Source organism: Gobio gobio (assembly GCF_949357685.1).
Source record: "Gobio gobio genome assembly, chromosome: 11".
In the NCBI taxonomy this organism is placed as follows: Eukaryota; Metazoa; Chordata; class Actinopteri; order Cypriniformes; family Gobionidae; genus Gobio; species Gobio gobio.
The window spans coordinates 9,236,473-9,261,886 of NC_137104.1; the positions used below are offsets into that span (position 1 = coordinate 9,236,473).

Genomic DNA, 25,414 nt, shown 5'->3' on the forward strand with positions numbered 1-25,414 from the left:
TTTCCCGCCACTAGTCTGTCTCCCTGGTTACCATCATCATTAGTTAATTTGTGTCAGCTGTGATCTGTTATTATCCTCGTTTTGCTATTTAAGTTCCTCCTGTTCCCTCTGTACTTGTCTGATCTCCGTGATGATAGATGTGTTGTGCTGTTGCCTGTCTTTAGTTTATTTGAGATTAAACTGCGTTTTGAACTTGACTCATCTGTATTCGTCTTCCTGCACGCATCCGTGACACTTGGATTCCGACAGGAAGAACTGAAGACATCGTTTTATAATTAAATCCTGTATTACATTCCTTGCAAACGTTGCTGTGAAAAATAATGTACAAATTCAATTTAGAGCTGTGAAGGATTGAGGGACGTGTGCCCCAGATACATGGTGGCTACAGAGGCTCCTTAAACTCTGTCTCACTCTACGAAGGCCATAAAGATTAGAGATCTATCATCAGCGCAGTGGTTGTGCTTTCTTCTCTATGTCCTCATGAAGCAGACGGGACACTGGGACCATAAAGAGGGGGCCATTTTGCATTTCAGAGCTGAGAAGCTATGCAATCTTCCCTCTCCATTTCCTTTTATTCTCCTTTAGCTTTGCTGCCAGCAGTCTTCCTGCACCTGGCTGGTGTCTGTGAACGCCTGCTGTTGGGTTTGTGTCCAAAACAGCTGGAGCGCATGTGGCACTTGGCTGGCTCCAATCCCGATGCCCAAGATGGATTAAGTGCTAACGCACCTCGTCACAACAGAGGGCTCAATTTGGAGTAGATAAATATATATAGATTTACGCCCATGAATCTGGAGGTGCTAGCTGAGCCTGGGAAGAGGAGCGTGGCTTCCCTTCAGTGAAATAACACAGCTGCAGTTTGAAGGTTAAATTGTGTGGAAGCACAGACATCTTCTGTCTGTCTGATGATGGAATTTTCAGCAGAATAATCGCAAATCAATATACACAAATAACTGAAGGCATCAATCCTGCTAGGTAAGAGGTATATTGTGCAGCACGCAGATGGAATAAAAAGTCCATTGGGGCATTTTCTTAATGGTCTTCTATGCTGAGGGGAAGGCCTTAAGAGACCTTCGCCATCTCATATGATGTTGATAGTGTGTCATCACATGCCATTGAGTTGTATCAATTTGACAGGGTGTGAATTGCCTGCGAACATTGCATGTGGAAAACTGGCACTATTTTATTCTCAAAGTCACCCTGGAATTACTTATCTGTACAGACTCAGAGTATGGAATTTAATAAATAAATGAGTAAATGCAATACATACACTCCTACAGGAAAAGGTTCTATATGGAACATTAAAAGCTTCCATCATGGAATAATTTTTATGGATTTCGTTTTAATTAATTAATTAATTATTTTCGTTTTTATTAATTCTTGTTTTTAACTCTTTCCTGCCAGAAAACTCTTTTCCATAAAAAAAGAGATAATTTTACAAAATGTTCATGGCCCCAGAATATTTTGTTGTATGAATATCTGAATATGCAATATATCAAAAGAAAGAACAGACGCTCTGCTTTTTAAACAAAACAAAAAAACGTTTTATTCTAGCTTTATGGATTCTTTTCTATCAACATTGAATGTGGGTAAGTTTCACAAAAAAAGCAACATTTTGAGCAAAAAGCTGAGAAAACGTGTTATTGTAGAAGACTACATCCAGATTGGATTCAGAGCGATGATCAAAACACAGATGGAGTAGATCGAGTTCATCTACACCCCCAAAGCTTCACAGTCCTATAGCTCATCCTGTGTCGATGTTTCATTCTGTAAAATGAGATAATTTTTTATTTATATGTTGTTAAAGGGATAGTTCACCCAAAAATGAAAATAATGTAATTTATTTATTATTCTCCCTCATGCCGTTCCACACCCGTAAAACCTTTGTTAATCTTCGGAACACAAATTCAGATATTTTTGTTGAAATCTGATGGCTCCGTGAGGCCTGCATAGGGATCAATGTAATTTACACTCTCAAGATCCATTAATGTACTAAAAACATATTTAAATCAGTTCATGTGAATACAGTGGTTCAAAATTAATATTTTAAAGCAAAGAGAATATATTTGGTGCGCCAAAAACACTGAAATAATGACTTTAAATAGTGATGGCCGATTTCAAAACATGATTCGGATCGCGTGTCAAACTGCTGAAATCACGTGACTTTGGTGCTCCAAGCAGCTGATTCGATACACTGATTCATAACGCTCCGAAGCTTCATGAAGCAGAGTTTTGAAATCGCTGTGTCATTTGTGTCAAAAAAAGTCTTTTTTTTTTTTTTTGGCGCACCAAAAATATTCTCGTCGCTTTATAATATTAATATTGAACCACTGTACTCACATTAACTGATTTAAATATGTTTTTAGTACATTAATGGATCTTGAGAGAGGAAATGTCATTGCTGGCTTTGCAGGCCTCACTGAGCCATCGGATTTCAACAAAAATATCTTAATTTGTGTTCCGAAGATGAACGAAGGTCTTACGGGTGTGGAACGGCATGAGGGTGAGTAATAAATTATATTATTTTCATTTTTGGGTGAACTAACCCTTTAATGTTGATGAACGCGTTATTTTACATATGCTACTGCTTGTTTCTGCTTCTTTTTCTCCTTTATTTTGATCTGGATATTCTGAGTCATAGCATATAAAGTGTCCCTACTAGGGATGCCACAATTCTCAATATAATATTGAACCGTTGGGGACGGCATTCACGGTTCAATACGCGCTTGTGAATTGTGTTTTTTTCGGTTTTGCATTTAGTTAATTATTTTTCTACAAATTCTATTATTTGCCTCCATCCCAATATACTGAACAACGCGACATACATTCACATCACACGTTAGTGGTAGAGTTATACTCACGGAACATTAGTTATTCACAATCACAAAAGTTTTTTTATTATTTGCATGCGTTTCACAGCCTTGCCGGTTAACGTGCTTATGCACTGTTTTAACATGTGCTTTTCCGAGCGCGCGCACTAAACGCCTGTCAAACATGTAATTACTGGATTAAGTAGTCTTACTGCGCTAATACTCTTAAATACTGGTTAACATAAACATAGTCGGTTATGTCTAAAGTGAAAGTAAAATCGGCGTGTGTCTGTATATTAGATGCTCGCAGGTCCTATTGAAAGACCTCTAAATTGACATCAGCGCAGCCTAGTGAACACGCTGTCCTTAAAGGGACAGTTCACCTCTAAAATTATGTCATTATTTACTCACTCTAATATTGTTCCAAACCTGGACTAATTGTATTGTTGCATCCCTAGTCCCTACCATATAACAGTGAAAACTCAGAAAGCCAGAAATTTCTGTCAGTGACGGGGAAGCGTTGTTTTATAAATGACGGAAATTTCTCTCAATGGCAGGAAAAATGTTAATAACATTTTATTAAATAGCTCTTAAGCATACTTTACCACTAGAAGAAAATTGAAATAACCTGTAAAACATGAACGTATTATGAAATTATTTAAGACATTTCATTTTATATAGGACCTTTTTGGCATAAAGGAAATAGAACCCCCACTTAGGATGTTATTTTAAAATGATTCATTATAATTACAAAAAATGTAAAACCCATACATAGCCTATACATACATTCCTTTGTAAGGAATTTTCCTTTCAAGCAGGCATGTTTTTGCTGTTCATGCAGGAATGTATTTTTGCATACAAAAAAGCTAAATGGAGCACTCAAAATATGTTAACACAGGGTCTTAAACTGTGACACTTTTTCAGAATTGCATGTTATAAAGTCAGAATTGCGAGTTTATATCTCACAATTCTGACTTCATGGGCTCTATTTTAACGATCTGAGTGCACGGTCTGAAGCGCATGGCGCAGGTGCACTTAGGGTGTGTCCGAATCCACTTTTGCTAGTTTAACGATGGGAAAAACGGTCTGTGCACCAGGCACGTGATCCAAAAGGGTTGTACCTTGTCTCTTGAGTCATGGGTGTGTTTTGGGTGTAACGTGCAATAAGCCAATCAGAGTCTCATCTCCCATTCTCTTTAAAAGCCAGTTGCGCTTGCACCATGGCGGAATTTGTGAGCGTAAAGACTGAACACTTCTCCGGAGAGGAATCCTTTTATTTTTTACATTTAAAAATGTTTGTGTGCTGCTGAGTGTCCCTGTCTGTGTAATAAGCAGAGTGTATGTGCGTTGTGCACCCGCCTATAGGCGCATATTACTAACGCGCCCTTTAAATAACACACAAAAAAAAAATACTGCGCTATTGACTTTAGACCAGGTTTATGTTGGTCAATGGCGCAGTCGTTTTCAGTTCCTCAAAATAGCAACACGCCAACAATGCGCCTGAACACACCTCGTTTTCAGACCAGCACACCCATGGGTGAACAGATGGGCGTCAGTGCATTTGCTATTTAAACAACGTGGAGCTGGACGTGAAAATGATAACTGCGTTTATATCTTACAATTATGAGAAAAAAAGTCAGAATTGCGAGATGTAAACTCACAATTGTAATATAAAAAGTCGCAATTATCTTTTAAAATGTTTTATTCTGTAGCGGAAACAAGCTTATATATTGATTCCATTAAATAAACATTTTTGTTTCCCAAAGAACCTTTCAGTGAACTATGGAAGCTTGTTTCCGCCACTGAAAAAAATAGAGTAGGTAATTGCGACTTTTTATCTTGCAATTCTGACTTTTTTTTTCTTTTCTTTGAACAAAAATTGCATGATATAACTTGTAATTGCGAGTTATAAAGCCAGAATTGTAAGGAAAAAATACTTTTTCAATTAGCAATTTTGACTTTTTTCTCATAGAGTCACAATTGCAAGATATAAAGTTGTAGTATACAGAGTTATAACAAGATAACAAGTCACAATTACCTTTTTCATTTTTTACTCTGTGGCAGAAACAAGCTTCCATAGTGAACAGTTCTAAAAATAAGAGGCTGATCTCACGAAAATGCGTATAAATAATAAGAGTTTGCAATCTCATCGAATGTATACGGCAAAATGAGTTTTGGCGTGCATATGGTACGCCAATTTTTCGCATGCATATGATACGCACTTTATGACGTATTATACGTACGAACCCCCCACCCTACCCAAAAGCGTGTCATATACACGCCATAAAGTGCGTATCATATGCACGCGAAAAACTGCGTAGCATATGCACGGCAAAACAAATTTTGCCGTATACATTCCACGAGATTGCACACTACTATTGATACGCATTGTCATGAGATCGTGTTGAAAAATAACTATTTTCTTTTCTTAGTGTAACGGACATTTAAAGAACCTTTTTTCACTATGAAGAACTTTTTGTGGAATGGAAAGGTTCTTCACGGAACCATCAATGCCATAAAGAAACTTTATTTTTAAGAGTATACCTGTATGTGCCTACACTTGATTCACATTACTGTTCGCTGAACACGCAGCACTGAGGGACTAATCTGGGAAGAGCAGAGTACACGCCAGTGCCACAGCATTTTAAGTGCTCTCTGAATTATGGATATCCCTCTGAGTGCATTTTCCTGTCCTCTTGTTTGATATTACTCCAGTCCATTTTGGCGCGATATAAATATGACACCTATTAAAGCCAGCTAATGGCATATTGCTGTACAGGGGGATCTCGCTCTGTGACAGAATTAGCCGGGTTAATGAGCCGAATGTTGTGATTCTCATATACCAAAACACCCTAGATGCCCTCACACGCTCGTGCTTCAGCTGTACTTCAGAAGGTTAGATATTTTTCAGTACAAGGTCAGATTTGGAGAGTACAAATGATGCTCTCAGGGAAGCTCAATATTACAGTGAGCAAAATTGCTGGCCTAATGGCAGATGGAAGAAACAGTCCTGCGTTTGCATGCCATTGGACTTGAAAGCCCTGGCATCATGACAGCATTTCACAATAGCACTACATGTTCATACCCATGTGCTTTAGCAATACTGAGGTGCTCTGTCTCAGCTGACTGTAATGGCTCACAATTCACTTATGCCTTATTTTTGTAAATGGGAGAGGATATTGATGTGGACCACACTTGTCTTCCCCCACAAATCCATTTTGTTTATAGAGGGGGACTTTTCTTGTTGGAACAATCCCATGGGAGGGCATAGAGAAGTTGAAAGAGACTTTGCTCTGATGGGAGTTTTCATTATATTGGACAATTTTTGTCATTCCACATTTAGGATGAGAAAGAGAAAATAAGTCAGATGAAGTGGTGTGGTTTAGTTATCCTGGGTATATACAGTACATCACTCTTGTATATATGCAGTCAGCTGCAAAATAAAATGTAATAAAGAAGATTTAATTATTAAGATTTAATAAAACACCCAATGGCCCCCGTGAAACCCCCACAGCTTTAAGTTAAATACATGAAAATATATCACTGCAATTTTGTGCAATTTACACTCTCGGCCAATTTGGCGGTCTCAAGGCATCCTTAAATACTTAAATCCTTAGATGCTTTCCCTAAAGAAATTTTACGAACAATACGTTCATCCTGTTTATTTATTTTGCTTAACAAAGCTAAATTTAGGATAAATTATGCATACCCTTAACCTAGTTTAACCAGTCCATATCACTAAAGGGGTGAGCTTTGCAAATACTCACATTTCCTTAAGAAAGTATGCTATTTGAAAGATTTTGAAGATTTTTTACACAACTCTTTTTACTCTTTTACATAGAGGGACAGTTTAATATCACTTAACTTCAAGAACTACCATAAAATCAGTCCGTATCACACAATGCTCTGCTATGGTAAGGTTTTATGGTGCCTTTCTAGTGGTTTTAGTCCTATTTGTCCTTCAAGGAGCTTGGTATCTGACATTTTATGGAACAGAGCTCCAATTGTTGCAAAGAGTGTAAAAAATTAAAAATACAGTAACATTGGTAAATATTATTATAATTAATTATTATATATTATTAAACAAATTAAAGCGATATGATAGTAATTAAACTGTAAATCAATATAAAAAAAAATTGAGGTAATGTGTAATGTAATGTTTTTAAAACGGAAAAATAAAATTGGTATAGAAAAAAGTATCTTTCAGGAACCGGTATCGGAGTCAAGGTATCATTCATTCATTCATTCATTCATTCATTATCTTCTGCTTATCCGGGGCCGGGTCGCAGGGGCAACAGTCTAAGCAGAGAAGCCCAGACTTCCCTCTCCCTAGCCACTTCTTCCAGCTCTTCCGGGGGAACCCCGGGGTGTTCCCAGGCCAGCCGGGAGACATAATCCCTCCAGCGTGTCCTAGGTATTCCCCGGGGCCTCCTCCTGGTGGGACGTGCCTGGAACACCTCCCTGGAAGGCGTCCAGGAGGCATCCGATATAGATGCCCGATGTGGAGGAGCAACGGCTCTACTCTGAGCTACTCCCGAGTGACCGAGCTTTTCACCCTATCTCTAAGGGAGCGCCCAGCCACCCTACGGAGAAAACTCATTTTGGCTGCCTGTATCCGGGATCTTGTCCTTTCGGTCATGACCCACAGCTCATGACCATAGGTGAGAGTAGGAACGTAGATCGACCGCTAAATCGAGAGCTTCGCCTTACAGCTCAGCTCCTTCTTCACCACGACAGACCGGTACATCGACCACATTACTGTAGACGCTGCACCGATCCGTCTGTCAATCTCCCGTTCCATCCTTCCCTCACTCGTGAACAAGACCCCAAGATACCTGTCCTGAACTCCTCCATTGGAGGCAGGAACTCTCCACCAACCTGAAGTGGGCAATCCACCCTTTTCCGACTGAGAACCATGGCCTCGGACTTGGAAGTGCTGATTCTCATCCCAGCCGCTTCACACTCGGCCGCAAACTGTCCCAGTGCATGCTGAAGGTCCTGGTTTGAGGAGGCCAACACGACAACATCATCCGCAAAAAGCAGAGACAAAATCGCATGATCCCCAAACCGGACACTCTCTGGCCCTTGGCTGCACCTAGAAACTCTGTCCATAAAAATTATGAACAGAACTGGTGACAAAGGGCAGCCCTGCCGGAGTCCAACATGCACCGGAAACAGGTCTGACTTACTACCGGCAATGCGAACCAAGCTCCTGCTCCGGTCATACAGGGACCGAACAGCCCTAAGCAGGGTTGCCACGAGGCCTCCACAGGATGCCACGAGGAACACGGTCAAATGCCTTCTCCAAATCCACAAAACACATGTGGACTGGTTGGGCAAACTCCCATGAGTCAAGGTATCGGTATAGGTATTGATATCGAAAATATTTGAACGATACCCAGCCCTACTCGTCATGGTCAGCTGCTTATATCTTACCTCGCATTCTCAAAAGCCCCGCACTACTCGGCTTCTGTGAACAGTAAATCCCGCCTTCTTTGATGTGATTGGCTATATAAAACATTTTGACTTTGATGCATGTTTTTGGAACACTGCACTGAGCTGGTCTGATCACACTAAAATTATTCGAATTTTTGACTCAAGTGGGCCGCGTGGGCCATTCATCTGAGCTGACGGAAGGATAGGCTACGTAAATTTACTATAAATCATTCGGTCCCTCTTTACATTAGGTGGCTTTAACTAGTATGTACTTACATCAAAAAATAAGTACAATCTACTTATTGTGTTCACATTGTATTCCAAAACACTTTTTCTGATATTGAGGTGGGATGCGGGTAAAGTTAGGGACAGGTGTGGGGGTATGGGTAAGTTTAAGGGTAGGGTTAGGTGTAAGGGAAGTGTCAACAGTGTAATTATAAATGTAACTACAGAAATTAATTACAGATGTAATTACACAGGTATTTTTTTTAATTGTATCAAATGATTAGTTTCAATGTTAGTACATAGTAGTTAAGGACACCTAATATAAAGTGGGTCCAATCATTCTTTATATATATTTACGCAGCAATGGGCTTGCCCACATTGTACGGCGGTCCACTGGGAAAACTCCCGGTGCTCCAGATGGCCAGTCCGCCACTGACACTAGGGGCCAGATTTACTAAACAGGGCAAATTAGCGTGAGAGCGCAATTTAAAAAAAAACTCTGATGGGAGTGGAAAGTTCTGGGCATGATCTACTGACGACACACAAATTAAAGAACACAGAGGCAGCCGGATCATTTTAATAATGACCAAAGCAATCTATAAAGACAACCCGGTCTCACTCCCAAATTGTCACATATTGATGCTTGGTCAGGACCCTTCACTTTTCAGTGCATAGGGTACCCCTTTAGCATAATTTTTTTCATAATCAAGTTCCATTGATTTATTTTTTATTTACACTATAGCAAACCCCATCCCTAAACCTATCTATACATTTGTGTATTATATGATATAAAATACAGGATATAACAGGCAGATACGACTGCAGCCCCAATTTATTCAAAAAGTACAAATATTCCAAACGATTGATTTGTGTGAAGAAAATTCCCAAAAGCGATCAGGGTCTCCATCGGCCAAAGAACATTCACAAATTCAATAATTGCCACCCAAAGAAACATTATGTCAGCTTTGATAGTGAAATTGCATTGGCTCTCATTGGAAGTCAATGGACTTGCCTGTGCGTCAGAAAATGACGCTAAATGGGTATCCTGTGCGTTAAAAAGTGACGCAGAGGGGTCCTGACCAAGCGTCAATATGTGACAAGTTGGAGTAAGACCATGTAGACCAAGAGCAGCACAAATTAGCGTCTAGTTTAAGGCATGATTTTGTTTATGGGGGCGGTAAATAATGGCGCAAATACCAATATATTGCGCAAACCTTAGTAAATCACCTTGCATGATTCATTTAAATACTCTCCTCACATACATTTTGCGTCTGAAAAAGAAACGCATACATACGCATATGCAATAACATCAGCCGCAAAAATAACCCTGTCCATACCCTTTCAGGGCCAATTTTTTACTGCGTGTCCTTAGTAAATCCTGGCAGTAGAGGGTTTTAGGTTGGTGCAAGCTGTTAGTAAATCTGGTCCTAAGACTGCGGTTGCCAGGGGCAAGGGTCAAATAAAAAGTTTAGTGGTCATTACACAAAGAGATTTCTAAGCTGAAAGCCTCAATTAGAATGAAGTATTTCAGAGATTATGTTAAATAATTGGTTAATCACATATCAGTCCTCACTAAGCCATTTTATGGAGCTTTAAGGAAGTTGTCAGAGGATTTGGGATTTGCAGTCACTAAAGGATTAAAAATAATTTTTCAAAACAAACATTATTAATATTTCTGAAAGCTTTTAGGGGAAGAAAGCAGTGTCATCTTGGAAAAGCTTCCATAAAAATGCCTGTCTTGGTTACTAATTCAACATCCAACATCCTTACATCCAAAGTAACATTTGAGTCTTCAGCCTGGTGCTTCCTTAGGGAATACCCAGCCTATTGGCAAACATGATGAGCTTTAATGAAGAAAAGCATTAATTCGTCCTCACGGAGGAACAGCAATTACCTTGGCTAATGACCAGAATTTATATGGAGCTGAATCCTAAGACTGGGATCCATTCTCCTTTTTCTCCATGCTCTTTTCCTATCTTGGCTGAGTTCCATCCCAATACAAGCAGGCATTTTAAAAACGAGACCTCCTGCACTCTGGGAAACAATTATTAGAGAGTTTAGCAAGCCTGATTTGTCCCTTTTACCTGTGCCACTGACCACAGCCTGAACAGATCTATCCATCTTTCAATATTTCCACCTCTTTTTTTGCCAACTAGATGGCTATTCAGTAATGGAGACATGTCCATAACACATTTTTCAGGGTGTTTTGTAGGGCTAAATAGGGCTATTTAGTTTCTTTTTAAGGAAAGAAAATGAAATAATGTGCAATTATTGGATTATGCACTTTGTGTGGATGACACTCAAAGTGGAATACATCTGCATATCTATATATTGACAGTGGAAGGAATATAAATCTGTATGAAATGCACACTGAAAAAAAAAAGTGTAGAATTTTCTTTGAAACCGTTCTAACTAATAAGTAAATTTCACATAATTACAATGAAACGGCAAGTAACGCATTGAACTAAATGAGACATTTTAATGTAGAAAATTGAAATAGTATTTTCTTGTAAAATGTGCACCAATAATGTTTTATTTACTTTAATTTGCTTAGAAAAATATATTTTTTTGCAGTGCATAGGACATAGCATAGCTCCAATGACAACTGAATTTCACCATGCAAATGACTTTTGTTAAACGTCCCGTGCGGGTTTGGTATATAAATAAATGATCTGTAAACAATGTCTTACCCTATTTACTGAGAAATGCATGGTCAGCTAGGGACTTGTGGGCTGTGTGTGTGTGTGTGTGTGACCAAATGCCCCCACGAGGATAGTAAAACCATAAATTGCCAACATTGATGCTAGGGTTAGTGTTAGTCCCCACGCAGAAAACACATGCTGGATAATGTCTTAATAAAAGTCATTAGATCAGTATAAAACCCACAGTACTCAATAAAAAGTCCCTAAGCGAGACAGAAAAACACTGTGTGTCAGAACGTGATGCTAACAACAGTTCAATTTTGCTCTTTTTTTAAATCACACAGAACAAAATGGAATCATTATAATATACATATTTTTAACGTTAGAATTTTTTTTATAAATTATTGTTAGTTCATGTTGGCTCAGATTCATTAAATAAAATTAACAGTATAATGTATTACAAAATGTTGAATTTAACATTAAAGGGAGGGATAGTTCACCCAAAATGTAAAATTTTGTCATCATTTACTCATCCGCAAGTTGTTCCAAATCTGTAAACATTTCTTTGGTCTGCTGAACACAAAAGAAGATATTTTTATACTTTATTTATAACAAAGCAGATAGAGCAACCATTGACTATAGTATTTCCCCCCTACTATACTTTCTGCTTGGTTACAAACATTCTTCAAAATATCTTCTTTTGTGTTCAGCAGAACAAAGAAACTCATACAGGTTTGGAACAACTATCCAACTACATAAATGATGACAGAATTTTAATTGTAAAAAATTTCACTAATGCAGTAAACTTATTTGAACAAATTGAACCTTTTTGTAAAGTGTTATCTGTTAAAATTTTTAAAGGATAGTTCACCTAAAAATGAAAATTCTGTCAGGACCACTATCGTCAAAGATGACAGACAATTCACCCTTGGCCACAAGTTTGATTGACAGGTGATCTGACCAATCACATCGCCGAATCTGCCATTTTGTCCGACAAAGCAGTCAGGAGAGTTAGTAGATTTACATCAGTGGACTTGAACTTGGAAAAACGGTGTGTGCTGGCGTCTTTCTGCGGTTGAAACAACATTGCTTTTAGTGTTCATTCATGTTTATTTCATGCTTATCAATGAACTAGAAGGAACAGACAATCGGTTCTCGAGCAGCTTTAACTGAGGCGCTACCGCGATCACGGCACATTAAAGAGCCACAAAACGGCATTTATTGTTTAAATTTCTTAAAAAAATGACAATTTCAAAGTTGAGACTTTGTTTCATATCAAAAGTAACTTGCTCTGTCCTGTCTGTCGGCGTGTTGTCAGTGCCCTCTTTGCTCCGCGATGTATTTTCTCTACGTGAGAACATGTGTGTGGTGTGAGAGCGCCATGGCTTGTCGGACATAGCAACAGTAACTAAAGGGGGCGGGTCTTTGCGAAAAGGTCAATTAGCATGTATTTTGGATTGGCGGAATGGTTCGTTTCTGGGCAAGAACTCCCTGCGCATCCATGCTAGGGTGCAATAACCCCCATAAGGGTAAATAGAACAGAACCAACAATATATTGCAGATATCATTAATGTCAATATTAAAATGTACAACATAATTCAGGAATTTAGTTGGGAATCAGAATGCCAAATCCTGACTGACGAGAAGAGGAGCTGGGGATGGAGGAGGGTAATTAGCTCCGGAGAAACGAGACAGCTGCTGATAGTACTGAAGGAGCTTATATATGTATGCTGTGATAGATGTCATATTCTTATAGGTAGACATGATCAGCTGATGCGAGCTTGACTAACGTGACCTGGTAGAAATGACGCTACTCTTGATTTCTGTCATCACTTACTCACCCTCAACCTGTATGAGTTTCTTCAAGATATTTTGAAGAATGCTGGTAACCAAAAGTTGGCACCAATTGACTTCCATAGAATGGAAAAAATACTAAAATACTATCGAAGTCAATGGCTACCGTCAACTGTCTGATTACCAACATTCTTCACATTTACATTTATGCATTTGGCAGACGCTTTTATCCAAAGTGACTTACAGTGCCCTTATTACAGGGACAATCCCCCTGGAGCAACATGGAGTAAAGTGCCTTGCTCAAGGACACACTGGTGGTGACCGCTGGGATCAAACCAGCAACCTTCTGCGTATCAGTTCCATGGTTTAACCTACTGGATCACCATCTCACCATCTTCAAAATATCTTGTTTTGCGTTCAACAGAAGAAAGAAATTCATACATGTTTAGAACAATATGAGACTTCATTTTTGGGTGAACTATAACTTTAACAGCCGTACTATGTTCAGGTGTTAACTTTGACAGTCCTTCATTAGAACCTCACGAATAACTGCATGCTGCTTTGTAACAGCTATGACAGCTTTTCTTCCACCTGAGGGGATGCATGACTGCATTTTAAAGGTATTGGACTGCATGCCCAAAAATCGGTTGCATAAGGAGTTGAATCGATTCAGGCTGTTCTTATTTGTTCTTAAAATAATGGTCTGTTTTTGGTTGGAATCCTCAAGCTTGGAAAGAAAACCAGAGTAATTTTTGAGCCAAATATCTTCTCTGAATGTGATATGTGTTGTGACAGGACATAGTAAGAAGCCTGAGGCGGTACATACACTCCACATCCCAATAAATCAGCACTCAAACTGCATGCACACAAGGCCAGTCTGTGGAGAACTGGCTGCTGTTAATCTGAGGTAATGTCAACACAGTTGAGTGGATGCAGAGGTTCAGAAGCTATTCCTGGTATCCGCCTGTCTGTCTATCAGAGCAATACCCCCACTGTGATCTAAAGAGAGGTGTTGAGAGCAAACAGGAGAGAAACTGGCTCTCAGCAGTGGTTTTACATTTCATGAGAAAAAGCAGCAGGCAGGGGAATGCTAATTACAGTCTTAACTATTGAACTGAAAACGCATAACATGATCTTTAATTAATTTTTGGATCATTTGTCTCTTCCTCACCCCTATCTGCTTCACTGCCATTGCATGTTCTGTTGATAAAGTGGTGATAGAGTAGAGAATACAGTAGCTAAACTGTTAGCATGTTGTCGTTGTTGGCAGAGATGGTTTGACCTACAGCTTCATATAAAAATGTTACATGTCGCTGAGGGCTAATGAAAGCAGTTTTGACATGCCAGTGCTGTAGATTAACAGCCAGAGTCTAGCTTTGATATATCATACTCAGGGTCCAAAATTAACACTCGCCAAGAGCCAAATGAGACAATAAATTGACTTTGGCAAGTCAATAAAACTGAATTACTCAGCAATGGCTGGTAATGTTATAAGGAACTGCAACATAATATATGACTGTAAAAATGTTTTCCCTCAGTAATGTATGTTACACAAGTGATTCAAATCATAGGAAGTGTCTACTAAATTAATGATATAGGATCTGTCAACTGAAGTGGAAAATTTACCATTAGAGGTTGTTCTAGAATGCCTAGTTGTTGTTTTTTCAATCCAGAACTGCATGTGAAGTCTAATAGCATTACATCACACTAATGATGAACAAGTTTTTTCTCCCTTTTTCCTAGTCAAACCACACACAGATAGACAGACAAACAGATAGATTCACAAAATATAAAAGTAAAACAATTGAAACTCACAATATGAAAATAAATGTTTTCTCCAATACATGTTGGCCACAATTATTGGCACCCAGAAATTCTTATGAGTAAACTATCTCTGAAGTATATTCAATTTTTTTTTTAGCACACCAGGGTGACTAGCTTATTAGTATAGGCTACTTTCAGTCTACTTTGTATGTACTTCTAAAAATACACTTTATGTACAGAAATATACTTAAAAATTGCACTTAGGTATACTTGAATTGCAATGACAGAAAAGTGTAAGTATATTTGGCCTATACTTGTTCTCAAACTTTTGATCAAGATGTACTTAAAAGTATAATTAAGTAGTATACTTGGCTTATAGTTGTGTTTAATCTTTTGATTGGATAGCTTATTAAATACATTATAGTTTTCATAGTATAGTCTTCATAGTTTTACATACTGTTTTATAAATGTAAATTGTTTGAAAATATAGATTGTTAATGAAAACAGATATGTTCCTAATTCAGATTTTTTTTGTGTGTGTGGGCTAGTCCACTGGTACACAGCAAATTCTGGTTTTTGGAATAAACTCCCTGTTAGTTAAAATCAACTCAATCTGAGTGTACATGCGTGACCATCAAATAAACTCCAGCGCAGAGTTAAAATAACTCTGCTCTTGGAGTTGAATTTTTAACACTTTTTCAGAGTTAAAATTGAACTCTTTCTGGAGTTAAAATACTAATCCTACGGAGAGTAACTGTAACTCTGAAATGTAGTTAATTATAATATAAACTCCTTACCAGTGTTAAAAATTAACACTTGAAACACATTTTATTTAACACTTCTTAGAGTTAACATTTATTTAACACAATATGTTGTATGTGGAAATGACTACACTGAACACCATACTCTTGATTTACTGCCTTTATTTGAGCAAATTCATACATTTGGTTCAGAAATTCATTGCATGGACACACTTTGAAAACAATTGCTGTCATACTGTAAAATCTAACAGCAAAACATATAGGCAGCTAACAGAGTGAATTACGTTACCTCGTCGGCATTAAAGTTAGTGTGGAAGCTGAACAGGTTTCTTGAGCTGAGTCGCCACTTCAATTTGACGGCAAAACACAAATTTTCAGAAACACGGTGAATGTGTAACAAGTACAATTCGGTGCTACTCCTTTAAGGGTGAAGGCACTTATTTTACTCACTCGCTGAGTGCAGTCCTTAGATGGAGCACGAGCTGTGAGCTGCATGTATGCTTTATATATTTCTGTTGCTCTTTATCGTTTATTTTTCCGTTCAGTAACGCCATAAAGTGTTGCAAACTAACGTTACCCCATGTGTGCACGGGAGTGGCGCTGATAATAAACCCCATGTGAAACGTCAGATAGCCTGCCTACTTGAGTTTTGCTTGCACTTGGCTGAAGCCATTCTATCCGGTTTCTCTGCAAAGCAAATGGAAAGACGGTTAGCTGGTTTACATCGACAAAAAGTCCGCGCAAATAGGCAATTCAAATTTTGAAACAAGTTATCGGCTACGTTCATACGTTGCCATGGTCGTTGACGTTAGTACACAGTATATAACGTAACAGCTATGACAAAACGTGTTTTTTGTTGTTGTATATATACACTTTTACCTACCTCAGTCACGACGAAGCCGAAAGTCCATTATTTGTGCTGCAGAACCAGGGTCGTGTCGTGACGCACTTCTCAAAATGTAACTCCAGATGTAGTGTTAAAACACGCTCCTGAACACCAATGAATGAACGCCAAAATACAACACAGCCAGGGAGTATCCAATAACACACACGGTAGTCAAAATTAAAAAAATAACTCAACAAATTTAACTCATTCACACTTTTTTGTCTAACTCATGATTTTTCAACTCCTGAAATTTGCTGTGTAGTGTACATAGGAATTTACAGGCTATCCATGTTTTCACTGTTATACAGGATGGGGCATTATGACACATCTTCTGAAAGAGTGCAGAATCTCCAGATCAAAACACAGGTGAAGAAGCAGAAATAAGTGATAAAAGATTGCTCACGCAAATGTAAAATAACGTGATCATCAAACATTAAACAGCATGTATAAGTTCAAAACTTGAACTTCTTAAACCCATAAAAAGGAACCGTCAATATGCATTTCTTTTCAAACAACTCACTGTCATGCTATATCAAGGAAACGTAATTTTGTATCAATGCATATTGAAACAATCTAATACATTTATTTGTGTTAGTGCATTTGGCTGAATATTGCCTTTCATTCAAAGTTAATGGTGTTTGTGTGGTCACAGTTTCATTTGCTGATCTTTCAAGTCGGATTGAACCGGCTAATTTGGTTCTTTTTGGTTCCTCTGTAATCCTTGACAAACGTCGACAGCTGGTTGAACCGGCTAATTCGGTTCTTTTTGGGTCCTCGTCCTCGGTAATCCTTGACAAACGTCGACAGCTGGTTGAACCGGCTAATTTGGTTCTTTTTGGTTCCTCGGTAATCCTTGACAAACGTCGACAGCTGGTTGAACCGGCTAATTCGGTTCTTTTTGGGTCCTCGGTAATCCTCTGCAAACTTTGACAGCTGGTTGAACCGGCTAATTCGGTTCTTTTTGGGTCCTCTGTAATCCTCTGCAAACTTCGACAGCTGGTTGAACCGGTTAATTCAGTTATTTTTGGGTCCTCGGTAATCCTCTGCAAACTTTGACAGCTGGTTGAACCGGCTAATTTGGTTCTTTTTGGGTCCTCGGTAATCCTCGGCAAACTTCGACAGCTGGTTGAACCGACTAATTCGGTTCTTTTTGGATCCTCTGTAATCCACTGCAAACTTCGACAGCTGGTTGAACCGGCTAATTTGGTTCTTTTTGAGTCCTCTGTAATCCTCTGCAAACTTTGACAGCTGGTTGAACCGGCTAATTTGGTTCTTTTTGAGTCCTCTGTAACCCTCGGCAAACTTCGACAGCTGGTTGAACCGGCTAATTCGGTCCTTTTTTGGATCCTCTGTAATCCACTGCAAACTTCGACAGCTGGTTGAACCAGCTAATTTGGTTCTTTTTGAGTCCTCTGTAATCCTCTGCAAACTTTGACAGCTGGTTGAACCGGCTAATTCGGTTCTTTTTGGGTCCTCTGTAATCCTCTGCAAACTTTGACAGCTGGTTGAACCGGCTAATTTGGTTCTTTTTGGGTCCTCGGTATCCTCTGCAAACTTTGACAGCTGGTTGAACCGGCTAATTTGGTTCTTTTTGGGTCCTCGGTAATCCTCGGCAAACTTCGACAGCTGGTTGAACCGACTAATTCGGTTCTTTTTGGATCCTCTGTAATCCACTGCAAACTTCGACAGCTGGTTGAACCGGCTAATTTGGTTCTTTTTGAGTCCTCTGTAATCCTCTGCAAACTTTGACAGCTGGTTGAACCGGCTAATTTGGTTCTTTTTGAGTCCTCTGTAACCCTCGGCAAACTTCGACAGCTGGTTGAACCGGCTAATTCGGTCCTTTTTTGGATCCTCTGTAATCCACTGCAAACTTCGACAGCTGGTTGAACCAGCTAATTTGGTTCTTTTTGAGTCCTCTGTAATCCTCTGCAAACTTTGACAGCTGGTTGAACCGGCTAATTCGGTTCTTTTTGGGTCCTCTGTAATCCTCAGCAAACGTCGAAAGCTGGTTGGACCAGCTAATTCGGTTCTTTTTGGGTCCTCTGTAATCCTCTGCAAACTTCGACAGCTGGTTGAACCGGCTAATTTGGTTCTTTTTGGGTCCTCTGTAATCCTCTGCAAACTTCGACAGCTGGTTGAACCGGCTAATTTGGTTCTTTTTGGGTCCTCTGTAATCCTCTGCAAGCGTCGACAGCTGGTTGAACCGGCTAATTTGGTTATTTTTTGAGTTGGACATGCTACTTCGGCTTTTACATCTTGCGTCATCAATCTAGAACTAACGTTCAATTCAGTTCGATAAGTGAACCGGCTCTACCAGTTACGAATCGTTCAAGAACCGAACATCCCTACTGTCAAGCTTTGGTGTTGATGGAATACGATCCGGACGTATACGAATGCAATTTCCTCAGCCTTTTGTTTAAAATGCTGCTTTAAAAAAAAAAGAAAAGAAAAAGAAACTTACCCACATTAAAGTGTTCGTAAAAAAAGAATGCATGAAGCTAGTTAAAGGTATAATTCAAGTATATAAAAATGTGTACCTAAATAGGAACATAGGCCTACTTAAAGTTCAAAAATAATATATACATAGTAAACTATAAGTATTATGTTATGTTCTAAGTATACTTTCAGAATAAAACTACTTAACTAGTAGTTTACTGAGAGTATAGATAGAACCTTGAGTTCTCAGTGTGTTGCATTCTCAGAAAGTTTTTTTGTGTTTGTGTTTCCAGATAAAGCCAGGATTTGAGAGCATGGGTTGGCAAGAGACCCTATGGCTTTTGACATCATTTATCTTGGTGAGTGGACCATAACATCACATTCATTGTTTGTTCAATGCGATGCATTTTTACACACTCATAGTGAAATTAGCCTACAATACATTCTTGTATTTAGAATTCGACATTTCACCCATTTGAACTTGCAATTGCTAAAACGTGCAACTTTTCCTGGCCACTAAAGTTTTTGTAAATTTTCATTAGATGATTTCTCTCCTAAATACCCAACCCCCACTATCCACTAGAAAAAAAATCCATTACTCCCTAATTGCTCCAGTTTGTTAATTACAAGCGGAGGTGACCTGAAAACCCGCAGAACTCTTGAGGCATGAAATGGTGGCTCCACAGAGCTCCATCAATGCTGGTATCAGAGCAGCTGGCTCTGTGTCAGAATGATGAAATGGGAGCATATGAAGCCCTCTGCATGTAGTACATTAGCACTATAGTAACACCGCAACTGTAGTCACAAACAAGCTAATAGCATACTTCGCTAATTGTATGTGCACATTAATAATAAGTCGTCTCTGTTTATTTTTGACCTTGAAGCTACTTTCCCATGACTGTGAATAAATCTAACTTATCGGAAAAGTAATGAGCTTGCAGAATAGCATGTAGCATTTGAAAGTATAATGGGAAATGGCATTTAATTAAAGCTAGACTGAACAACAACACAAATAATAACTGAGAGCAAGAGTGTGGATTGGTGTAAAAAAAAAAGGGGGGGGGGGGGGACAGGGTCTTACCATACTTTTTCCAAAGGACTTTAAAGATAAAGTTGTAGTTTCTGAAACATGATGTTATCCATTCTTGACATTCAGTTTCCATTGAAGGACAAATGGTTTTCCTGACTTGGGTGGTGGCCTGGTGGTCGTATGTATGACGTCATTTGCTTCAAAGTTTGGAGTGACATCATATGTACGGCTGCTAAACTGCTACATGGGACATCAGAAACCTCACAGATGAATTTGGTGTTGTAAATGCGCTATTATGTGCAGGTAAGACAGACGCACAGCACTAAAGAAGCCGCCACAGACTTTTCTTGATTTGTTTAATGGCAGTAATGAGAAGGTGGGTTTGGGAGGATCTGCCAAAGTAAAGATCTCTGCACAAAAACATCAAAGTTTCAGTTGTAAATTAATGTAGAATTCATTACTGTGAGGTGTATAAAAGGGGGAAAAGGTAAAGTACTTTTGAATTGTCTCTTTGACTTCCCATTGAACTATAAGATGACTCATACCAGCGACACAATGGTTAGAGATGACCTCTGAATTCATGATATCAAGCCCGACTTTGTGGGTGAAGCTTTATCCCTATAACTCTTCTAGAAAAGCACCAATTTCTGTGAAGGATTTCTTATCTTCACAATACAGATATGAGCAGAGGAATGTTTCTTCCAGTTCTCATGTGTAAAATCATACCTTTTCAAATGGCAGGTGGCCATTTGATGTCCTCAGATCTGAGTAGGTGCATTTGCGGTTGCATGCTGAAAAAAATACAATGGTGTGTTTATGATGTTTCAGGTCGTGTGCCATTCAGAATTGAATGCAGAATGACTTCTAAATCCCCTTCTAATTCCTGAGTTTGAATTGAGGTAGCAAACTGCAGAATTGTAAGGAAGTAGAATTAAAAGGGAATAACATTGAAAGAAAGACATACAGTCGTGGTCAAAATGCATGTCCCTTTTTATTTAGCACTGTCCTGAACTAGATATTTTACATAAAAGATGTTTACATAGAGTCTACAAGACAAAATAATAGCTAAATTTATAAAAATTACCCTGTTCAAAAGTTTACGTACCCTTGATTCTTAATACTGTGTCGTTTTTTGTTTTGTTTTTTGTTTTGTGATGGTTGTTCTTGAGTCCCTTGTTTGTCCTGAGCACTTAAACGGACCAACGTTCTTCAGAAAAATCCTTCAGGTTCCGTTTTCCAGCATCTTTTGCACTGTTTCCAGCAGTGACTGTATTATTTTGAGATCCTTCTTTTCACACTGAGGACAACTGAGGAAATCAAACACAACGATTAAAAAAGGTTGAAAATTCACTGATGCTCCAGAAGGAAACACCATGCATTTAAAGGGATAGTTCACCCAAAAATGAAAATTAGCCCATGATTTACTCTAGTGATGCACCGAAATGAAAATTCTGGGCCGAAACCGAAACCGAAAATTTAGGATGCACTTGGCCGAAAACCGAAACTGAAGCCGAAAATGGCTTCTTTTAAAAACGTGTATGTATATATATATATATATATATATATATATATATATATATATATATATATATATATATATATATATATATATATATATATATATATATATATATATATATATATATATATATATATATATATATAAATTGCTTGAATTTAATGGATCTGAAATGAAAAAAAATCAGGAACCAATAGAATAATCAAACTTTTATTAAGTTACATAACAAAACATAAAATATTTTTAACAATAAATATAAATAATACCAAATAGGCCTAATATTATTCTTCAAGTTTTATGTTCCATCAAATAAAATAGTTTTTTAACAGTTGTGCAAAAAAAGATCCACAATTATCTGAATAACTGCACACAAAATCACAGAATGGTTCTCATTAAGAACATGCGATGCTGCCCTGAATAGTCTGTCACTGTCTGTCACTGTTCTCCGGGAAAAATGGCATTTGGGGGGTAAAATTTGATTTCTTGACAGGGTTGCCCGCTAAAATTCAAATTCCTGGGTCTAAATATCACATAATTGGGGTCGCTTCAACCCGCGGACATGGAAAAACATCCCGCGGGAAAACCGCAGACTTGGCAACACTGCTTGGGGCAGATAAATACCTGCGTGCAATCCGCGCAAGCAAGCGGCCTTCGTTTGCGCACCAGTAGTCAAGGGGATTGTCGCTTCTGGCAATGGGTAGTTCAGCTGGATAGGTCTCTATTTCTCTATTTTCTCATACCGCTGACATGCTTAATCTTTGATAGGCAGACGCGTCGCGTGATAACGGCTCGACCGTGAGTGAAACATAAGCGCTTGCGCACGGATTGGAGGGGCAGGTGACATTCATTTTCGGTTTAAGTTTTCGGCAGTTTTTTTTATTTCGGCCCGAAACCGATAATGCCATTTTCGGCCGAACATATTCGGCGGCCGAAATTTCGCTGCACACCTAATTTACTCACCCTCAAGCCATCCTAGGTGTATATGACATTCTTCTTTCAGACGAAAACAATCGGAGTTATATTAATAAATGTCCTGGCTAATCAAAGCATTATAATGGCAGTGACCCAAAATATATATGGCCCAAAATTTGAAGCCCAAAAAAAGAGCACACATCCATTATAAAAGTAACCCACACGGCTCCAGGGGGTTCATAAAGGCCTTCTGAAGGAAATCGATGGGTTTGTGTTTGAAAAATATCCATATTTAACAAGTTATAAAGTAAATCTGGCGGACCGCCTTTCGTATGTAACTTCTGGAAAAAGCATTACTGGTTTTTGGATGATGACATCAGGCGTAAGCGTTTTAAACTGTGAGAGGCATTATACTTTATTTGTAAGTTGAATATGGAATGCGGTCTGGCGGAAACTAGATATTTTACTCTATAAAGTTTTAAATATGGATATTTATGGGGGGGACTTTTTGAATTTGAAGATCAGGGTAAATTGTACTTATTTTGTCTTCTGGGAAACATGTAAGTATCGTCTGTAGCTTCTGAAGGGCAGCACTGAATAAAAAAAATTACAGATCTGCATCATCTTCAAAAGTTTTCTGAAGAACGTTAGGCAGTTTAACTGTCCAGTACGAACAAGGGACTCATGAACAACCATCCCAAAACAAAAAAACAGCCGTGGATCATCCAGGTAAAGACACACAGCATTAGAAATCAAGGGTATGTAAACTTTTGAACAGGTCATTTTTATAAATTCAGCTATTATTTTGTCTTGTGGACTATATGTAAACATCTTTTATGTAAAATATCTTATTCAGGACAGTCCTAAATAAAACATGACATGCATTTTATATGATCCCTCTTATTTTGTTAACATAATTAACATTTCGCAGATTCTGAAAAACGTCTGACCACGACTGTATAACTGCACTAAGTATAGATTTACAGTAGTGGCCAAAAGTGATGTCAGGGTATTTATCTGACTAAATAGTTTGGCAAACTACAGCAACGGGTTTTATTTTACTATGCAAATAAAAACAAAAGCATACATTGACTACATTATCAGTTATTAATATTTCGTTGGTTCTCTCTTGTTTTGACATGTGTTCCTAATTTCTTTGTATGACATTCTGGTCAAAAATGGTCACACAATTTGGCATTGCGTCATCAAAAATAAAACAATTGACTCCAAGAACAGCCAAGCAATATGCTTACAAAATATTTTTTTTATTTTATTTTTAAATATTAGAATAAAGGGTGAAGATGTCAATTTTCCTAGACCGGACATCACTTTTGGCCACTTTTATTATGAATTACCCATAAACATATGGATTTTTTTAATATTCAGTGTTTGAAATGTCAGTTATAGCAGTTTGTATTTAATTGATATATAATTCCTTAAAATACATTAATTAAATTAACTCCTTAAATTATTTTATGTACCAGGGTTGAAGGATACCTCAAATTATGTTTAATGTGTTCAATATCAATGTGTTTTTGCTGTAATTTATTTTGATTTGAATTGTTTTCTGCATATCGGAATAAATGAGCTAAATGTATGTATTTATTTATATTTAGTGAAAAAAACTTCCATACCGTATGTGTGACTGTGTATATATATTTGAATTGCTAGTATTCAGTAACATCCACTTCCTGTCATTCTCATTTAAATACCAATTTAACATCCCACATCCTGTAAGGTTTGGCCAATTTGATTTAAATTCCAACTCATGAATTGAGCGCGAGCCAGTTTTTAATACTGAATTTTCAACCTTGCTGCTGTGGTCAAGTTCATCTCTCTTTGCAGAGTGTAACAAAGGCTGGAACAACAGAGACAAAAGCAGAGCCCACCACTGACTTATCCCTCACTCCTGTCATGATGGCAATGGAGGGAGAGAGACTGATCATGTCTCAGTCTCAGTACAAATGTCTGGAGCTTCTGAGCCAAGAAGGATCCCATAATAAAACAGGTAGTTTAATTTTCAATTCATTTTCATTTGAATGACAGACAATGGTGCTCTTAATCTTTTCATAACCTTGTTCAATTCCAAGACTGTTAGTGAGGCACTTTATGGCTGAAAGCTATCACAAGGTGATCAGGGAAACAATAAAGGTTCCTCTCGAAAGGCGATGTGTGTCACTTTCTCCTGTCCCAGTCTAAAGAGGACCTATTATGCTTTTTAAAATGTATTTAGTGCTGTTTGAGCATGAAGACGGTCTGCAAAGTTGCAAAGCACAAAGTCAGTCCAAAGGGAGTTATTCTCGATATGTCGCAGGAGCACTTAGGTCCACTTTTGCTAGTTTAACGATGGAAAAACCGGTCGGCGCGCATGGTCCAAAAGGGTTGTACCTAGTCTCTTGAGTCATGGGTGTGTTTTGGGTGTAACGTGCAATAAACCAATTAGAGTCTCATCTCCCATTCCCTTTAAAAGCCAGTTGCGCTTGCACCATGGCGGATTCGCTATTTACATGGCAGAATTTGCGAGTGAAAAGACTGAACGAATCCTTTTTTTTTTTCATATAAAATTTTTTTGTGTGCTGCTGAGCGTCCCTGTGTGTGTAATAAGCAGATTGTAAGAACAGACCTATAAGAACATATTACTAACGCGCCCTTTTAATAACGCAAAAAATACTGCGCTATAGACTTTAGACCAGGTTTATGTTGGTCAATGGCGCAGTCGTTTTCAGTTCCTCAAAATATCAAAACGCCAACGATGCGCCTGAACTCGTTTTCAGACCAGCACAGCCATGAGCAAACAGATGCATTTGCTATTTAAACAACGTGGCGCTGGATATGACAATGTAAGAGTGGACTCCTCCAGGTGTTCAGGCTGGAGTGTTGCCGAACGACTAAAGAAACTTTATCAGAAAGATGGAAGAAAACTGTACATTTCTCATCTATCTACCACCCACTGCAACTTATACCAACGACGGAAATAAGTGCAGTTACAATAGCAAAATATGTGGGAGAGCGTTGCTATAATGTGTCTATATTGTATTGCATTAGGGAGCACTTCAAAGTCAATACCAAATCAAAACTAGTTAGCACAGTATTTGTAATAGAAAGGAATTAATGACAAAATCTGGTTATGGTTACACTTAAAATAGTTTCAAAATGGATGTATGAGATGATAAACTTATACCATTAATCGTACACAGCATGA

At 38.3% G+C, this 25,414-nt stretch overlaps 1 protein-coding gene across 1 annotated transcript in view; it reads left to right on the forward strand.

Annotated features, from left to right (window-relative positions):
• The window catches only part of calcr (calcitonin receptor), an 84,821-nt gene that overhangs the window by 17,241 nt on the left and 42,166 nt on the right, over positions 1-25,414 (forward strand). Inside the window, exons 2-3 of the mRNA XM_079828297.1 lie at positions 19,045-19,110; positions 24,058-24,220. Coding sequence (XP_079684423.1) covers positions 19,066-19,110; positions 24,058-24,220 — 208 coding nt within the window. The 5' untranslated portion in view covers positions 19,045-19,065. The remainder of the gene's footprint in view (positions 1-19,044; positions 19,111-24,057; positions 24,221-25,414) is intronic.